General features: G+C 38.4%; 1 protein-coding gene across 2 annotated transcripts; it reads right to left on the bottom strand.

The window, feature by feature from the left end:
- Positions 1–2756: 2756 nt before the first annotated feature.
- Positions 2757–4887, bottom strand: LOC111979642 (Krueppel-like factor 4). 2 transcript variants are annotated; one of them, XM_024010250.2, is made up of 4 exons: positions 4676–4887; positions 4466–4502; positions 3476–4304; positions 2757–3341 (listed from the first exon to the last, which is right to left on the bottom strand). In XM_024010250.2, the coding sequence occupies exons 1-4, from the start codon at positions 4747–4749 to the stop codon at positions 3166–3168; spliced, it is 1116 nt and encodes a 371-aa protein (XP_023866018.1). In that variant the 5' UTR covers positions 4750–4887; the 3' UTR covers positions 2757–3165. The 2 variants fall into 2 exon arrangements, with proteins under 2 accessions (XP_023866018.1, XP_023866017.1); XM_024010249.2 differs by having other exon boundaries at positions 3476–4502; positions 4676–4884.
- Positions 4888–6640: the final 1753 nt, after the last annotated feature.

Genomic DNA, 6640 nt, shown 5'->3' with positions numbered 1-6640 from the left:
AATTGTCGTGGATGATGTGTCTCCTCCTGGTCAGCTCATAGTAAGGGTCTGGTCGGGTCTGTCAACTTTTGGTCAGACGGGAATTCCCCTCACACTTCATAAAACGCACCCCCGGTTTTCCTCGCAGACCCGCACTGGAAAGCTCAGCAGGCAGAATCAATCATCAAATTGTCGTGGAAATTCTACACAGGGACACTCAAAGTCATTCTTAAATTAATCATTGTTTATTATCAGCACGCTGGAGAGGCTCCAACCAAGTCAATGCACCAAGTAAACATGTCGATCAGGAGCTCCACCTGGGCAATCCCGTGTGTTCTCGTATATACAGACAAGATACACTACTGGTAAAAAGTTTTAGAACACCTATTCATTCAAGGGATTTTCTAAATATGTACTCTTTTCTACATTGTAGGATAATAGTGAAGACTTCAAAACTATGAAATAACACATATGGAATCATGTGAAACCCAGGTTGAACCACCCATATATCAGATGGTATAATTCAGCTCAATATAGGCCATATATAGTGAGCTCCAAAAGTATTGGGGCAGTGACACATGTTCTGTTGTTTTGGCTCTGACTCCAGAACTTTGGATTTGAAATGATACAATGACTATAAGGGTTAAAGTGCAGACTGGGTGAACAGTTTAGAAATTGCAGCACTTTTTGTACATAGTCCCTCCATTAAGGGGACCAAATGTATTGGGACAAATTCACTTGTATGTGTATTAAAGTAGTGAAAAGTTTAAAATTTGGTCCCATATTCCTAGCACACAATGCTTACAAACTTGTGACTTTGCAGTTTGTTTTGGTTGTGTTTCAGATTATTTTGAGCCCAATAGAAATTAATGGTAAATAATGCATTGTGTCATTTTGGAGTCACTTTTATTGTAAAAAAGAATAGGATATGTTTCTAAACCTTTCTACATTAATGTGGATGCAACCATGATTACGGATAATCCTGAATGAATCGTGAATAAAGAGACCATATTATAATTGCAATATTATTACAGTGTAGATCATCAGTTTTTGTCAGGACATGTGTTTGTATTTCTATTTAGATAAGTGTGAGCTAATGTAATTTTGCAAATTAAAGTAAACAAGTATACTCCATTTCATGAATACTAAGACCAAGGAAAAAGGGATATACTTGCTTTGACTTGGCTCAATTGAATTCTGGAGGGATTACTGCTTGGTTATATCAGTGTAATGGTGCAAGACTGCCCTCGTGAGGTAGGTGATAGAATTTAAAGCATTTTTCACTTTAAATGTAGCCTAATAAATGGAGGTTGGTAAAATGAACACGAGAGGGCGACATTTGCCTTCTGTTCAGCCAATCATGATAGTGGCACCCAAAAATCCACGCATTTACAGTGTATTACTMTAAATATAGTCGTAACTGTTGCTATGGCATCTCTTCATTTGGCTTTGCAATCATTTTAAATTACATAGGTGGTTCTGAAGCAGGGAAGTAGGTTCCAACCTGCAGTTCTTATAATCCCTGTGCTCAGAATTTGAGCACAGGGATTATAGACTGAAATTAACGTCAATTGCAGTGTACTTTATGGGGCTGACATTAAAAAAAAAGTGTCTTATGACTTATGTCTTGAGGCAACAAGTACAAACATTTTGGCGTGAAATGCTGTATAATAGAGTATTATTAGTATTACTCAGAGAAAATGTGAACCTGCCCTCAGCTGACAATACACTCTTAGAAAAAAGGGTTCCAAAACGGTTCTTTGGCTGTCCCCATAGATGAACCCTTTTTGGTTCCAAGTAAAACTCTTTTTGCTTTCAGGTACAACTCTTTTGGGTCGCATGTAGAACCCTTTCCACAGAGGGTTCTACGTGGAACCCAAAAGGGTTCTACTTGGAACGAAAAAGGGTTCTTCAAAGGGTTTTCCTATGGGGACAGCAGAAGAACCGTTTTAGGTTCTAGATGGCACTTGTTTTTCTAAGATTGTAAGATATCAGTCTAAAGAGCCACATATATTTTGGTTTCCTCATTTTGAATTCAAATATGTGAGAAAAATAGAAAACAATACCCATGTGTTAAGGATCGGACCGTTTTTTTCAATTTTCGCCTAAAATGACATACCCAAATCTAACTGGGACAACTACATTGGGACAACTTTTATGCCTATGCAAATCTGTCTGTGGTGTAAATGATACATATTTAGATCTACGGTATAGGCCACATTCTGTAGTATTTCCTTAGGCCACCACGTCTTAGGAAGCGTCAATAAAAGTGTTACATGTTACTATTACAAAAAGGATGTTAGAACTCATACTAGATCAATTTCTGGGCCAGACCTTTGTTGGATACTGTAATGTGAACACTATTCATGTTAAATGAAAAAGGAAAAACAATTATATATTTCCATATCATTTTATTTTCATAAAACACAGAGCTCTTTTAACACTTTGTCTTGGTGATTTTACAAAACTATATTTGCTTTGATGCAGTTTAAAGTATCCGAATTAAGAGGTATTGCTCTTACAGAGTAAAAAACAATTTGATGCTGTCCAAGAATAAAAATGCATTGCATTTACAAGTATACTTTAAAAAATATTTTGCCCAGAACTTCAAGTATATCTAGTACAGTTTTCGGACAATATTTCCATACAACTTTAGCATAATTATTTAAACAAAATGTATAAAACATTGAAAAGCAATGTTTAGTGCCTGATTTAGTTAAGAGCACTTTGAGAAGCATAATAAGCATTCAAACTATTAAATAGAAAAAAACTATCAGTTTTTAAATGTACATCATTTTATTGTAAAAACAATAGAAAACCATAGAAAAAATAATGGTGTTTCTTATAATAAACAACAAAAAAGGAAAAACCCTGACCTGATGTGAAAGTATCAAAATGATGCAGTAGGCATAAGTGATAGATGGGCATTAACATGTACAGTATGTAAAGACATATTGGGTCCTGCCCTTGTTCAGTGTTTTAATTCAAAAGCCAAAATAGCAACCATCAGCAGTCACCAACACTCATAAATAGAAGAGCAAGCACGAAAGGCTCTCCTTTTCCTTAATTAAATACTGTACTACCATAATTTAGAATACAATGATAATATGTACAAGCATTTACATGTCATGTCATGCGCCATGATACAAAAATAGAACGTTGGAAGTCAGATCCAACTTTCTCTGTTTACATGTGCCTCTTCATGTGCAGCGCAAGGTGATCTGAGCGCGAGAATGCCCTCTCGCACAAGTGGCACTGGAAAGGCCTGTGACCCGTGTGCTTTCTATAATGACGCGTCAGCTCGTCAGACCTCGCGAATTTCCACCCGCAGCCTTCCCAATTGCAATGGTATGGTTTCTCGCCTATGGATAACAAAGAAAATACAGTTAGGCTACATTTTGTGGGTGAAATCATTAGAAAAACGTGGCTAACATTTTTTTTTTTTTACATCATAGCAGATATCAACAAAAAAATATAAAATGAAAAATATAATTACCTGTGTGTGTTCGCATGTGAGCCTTTAGGTGGGAACTCTTGGTGTAAGTCTTCCCACATCCAGGGAATTCACAGCTGTGCGTCGCGGTGCGTTTTCTCGCCCAAGACCTGCGGCCCCGTTTGGGTTTGCTATCTTCTGGTGCGTAGAACTCCAAAAGTGGCGATGATGGTGGTGTCAATATCACCCCCGGCATGGACGGATGGTGCACCCGCATGGGCTCTCTAAACATCCCGTACTGTTGCTCACCTTGGTGATGGGCGTACTGTGGTGGATATGGGGCATACTGTTGCGGGTGTGCCATGTGAGAATGCTGGTGATGAGAGCTAATCTCTGCCAAGTGACAGTCTTTGCGTCCCATCCCGTCTCGGGACACACTCTGTTGCATGTCGTGAGATGCAAACCCGTGAGCAGTATGTTGATGGTGCGCGAACGCTGTGTGCATGGAACGCATGTGTTTCTGTTCATACGTGTGCCCCATGAAGTCACCTGCCATCATGCACGACTGCTCAGTGTTTTCTGTCTTTATTTTATATCCCATGGGATGAGAGTTAGTCAGTTGAAAGTGCACTGCAGTGGCAGTGGCTGTGTTCAAGGCACGCAGTTCAGTATACTCCGGCCTGTCCGTGGCAGGCTGTTTCAGGCTGTAGTCTAGCAGTGAGTCGCTATGATAGTTAATCTCGGGGGTCAGCAGCTCGGCTACCAGACTGTGTCCGGGACTTGTGTTGAAATTGCTGCTGCCGTATGCGTTGGGTGTAAATTGAGAGCCGTCACTGTCATGCCCTGTGCTGCAGCTTTCCGGGGACTCAGGCAGTGAGTAGGAGTACGCCTGCTGAGAAGATAAGTTGTTATTGGTTCCACTTTCAGATCCAATGGTGTTGGATAAAATGAACTCCAAATCCAAGAATTTCCCCAGATCGTCTTCATCTCTGGTCACCGCAGGTGATTCAACAATACTGAACTCCACTTCGATCTGGGATTTCAAATCGTCACCTGTTGCGCTGGTATGGACACCATCAACTTTCCAGTCCTATAATGCAAATAAAACGAAATTGGCATTCAAACATAGTTTCAGTCAAGAACCTCTTTCCGAAACAGTTGTATATTTTTATTTGTGTACTAGGCTATACATATCGTCCAAATTACATAAAAATGTTCAGCAAATTTCAGCTGAAGAAATGACATAGACAAAATTACACTTACATGGAAAATTGCAGACTGCTTCTCCTCCATAGTCGGACTGCTGGAAAACGTAGTAATCGACTGCAGCATCGCATCAGCGAGAGCCATTKCAAAATGTTATTATATTCAATCTTTTACTCCTGTCCAAATTCAGTAAGCCAAACGAAACTGTCAGATTTACCCCCAAAACACCTAACGATACGATGGGTTGCGATCCAAGTCAAACGATGTAAGTCCTGATGACTAGGGCCAGCTTGTTATAGCCCAGTACTGGGAGGACTTTGCGGGGGTGTCTCACCTGTCGACCAATAGGGTGAAGTGTTGAGGTAGGCTAACTACTATTTTACATGTCCTGTATTGTCACCAAATGCCAGTGTCTGAATTAGCGAAATGCATTTTTAAAGTCTTACAAAATATACAAATATTATTTAGTAAAAGCCATAGCATGTTGGGCTTAATTAAATAGAAGAAAGGTTGTATGGGGCATATAACACTCATTCTTTTCAGTAAGTTTTACTGCAGATAAAGCTGTCATGATATTACATTTTTACAAAGCCAAGTTTATTTTGTCATTATGATTTGTGAAGTACAACTTGTACAATTGCAAATCTTCACTCATATTTCAAATAAATGATTAATCAATAATAATAATCAGGTAATAACCATGTATTAATATGATTCTAGTAGAATATTATTCTAACCATATTATATATTATAAGGAGATGTGTCCTACATGTATATTTATTGATATTCGTTTGAATCATTGTTCCCTTTGCTTTCCCACTCAAAACCAAGTATTTTTGAGACCTTGCCAAAACAAACCCAACCGCTCCTCATAAGATTCCATCATGTATAACCGAAGGGGGCGACACTCACCCTGTGCGAACCTGCTATGTAATTAGTTCAATAATCTGAGGATTTATCTGATATAATTGATCTGAAATCATGTTTCTAACGTTTCTAAACTTCAATATGACAGTATGGTCTTCTAAATTAGACCACTCAAAAATACATATTTCAAGTGTTTTAAAAGAAGCAATCCTAGGCCTAACTGAGTTAAGTGGAACAACTGATGAATGCATTATTTTGAAAGTTAAATATCCAGCTACTTCTAGAGTTTCGTTTCACCCCTCTGTGACAGACCTTATTTTCTTGCAACGATTTGACAATCTATGGCTAGGCCTAATACCATTAATTTGTCTCAACGTGATCCACTAGTTGTTTAACATTTAAACAATTAGAAATGTGTGAACTTGTGCCATTAACAGGGCCATCGAAACAATGTGTTAATCTTGACGGTAGACAAAGCTGTTAGTGTACACGTGTGTTAATGACCTTTACATAAACAAGGTCATTCGTTGGCTTGATTATTTTGCACATCAAGGTGCTTGGCGCATAGAGCATTACAGGTGGTTAAAACATCTGCTGCGAGGCATGCCACACTGATGACAAGGTTGAATTGTACAAATATGTTAGGTATTTGTATAAATATAATAAAGAATCGCATAATGTTTTTTTTAACCTGGAAATAAACAGTTTAAAGAGAAATTAAACAAATAGTGTCTTATGTTCAACATGTGACCAGCTGCATAAAAAATATATGAAACTTTTGTTGAACAGCTAAAACTGTGCTTCAAGTGCCATGCACCATCACGCTATATATATCTATTTTAAATAGACTACATTAAACATACAATAAGGAGTTTCTAATTTAAATAAAACATTATGAGTAAGAGATATGTGTGAATCATCTTTAAACCAGAGACTCATAACCTATCTAGAGCTCATGTGCGGAGTGGACTGCCCAATTCCTCCTATGTGTGACCATGCCTTTATACCCCGTTATTTTTAAATGTCCTACGCAAATCAGATTCCGGAGTAACGGTTGTGTCTGGAGCCAAGTGGAAATGGAGTTAGTTTCCTGAGGAAAAACGGGACTTTTTTCCTTCACTTTCACTCTTCTGCGCGCCTACTACACATGCGCTC

The sequence above is a fragment of the Salvelinus sp. IW2-2015 genome, linkage group LG19 (genome assembly GCF_002910315.2).
Source record: "Salvelinus sp. IW2-2015 linkage group LG19, ASM291031v2, whole genome shotgun sequence".
NCBI lineage: Eukaryota > Metazoa > Chordata > Actinopteri > Salmoniformes > Salmonidae > Salvelinus > Salvelinus sp. IW2-2015.
This window is presented reverse-complemented; position numbering and strand designations above follow the sequence as displayed.

Coding starts and splice junctions, on each gene's coding strand:
- LOC111979642 (XM_024010249.2), bottom strand. CDS start 4,762: ATGGCTCTCGCTGATGCGATGCTGCAGTCGATTACTACGTTTTCCAGC. Junction 4,503..4,675: donor AGCAGTCTGCAATTTTCCAT/GTAAGTGTAATT, acceptor TTTGCATTATAG/GACTGGAAAGTTGATGGTGT. Junction 3,342..3,475: donor TCACATGCGAACACACACAG/GTAATTATATTT, acceptor TGTTATCCATAG/GCGAGAAACCATACCATTGC.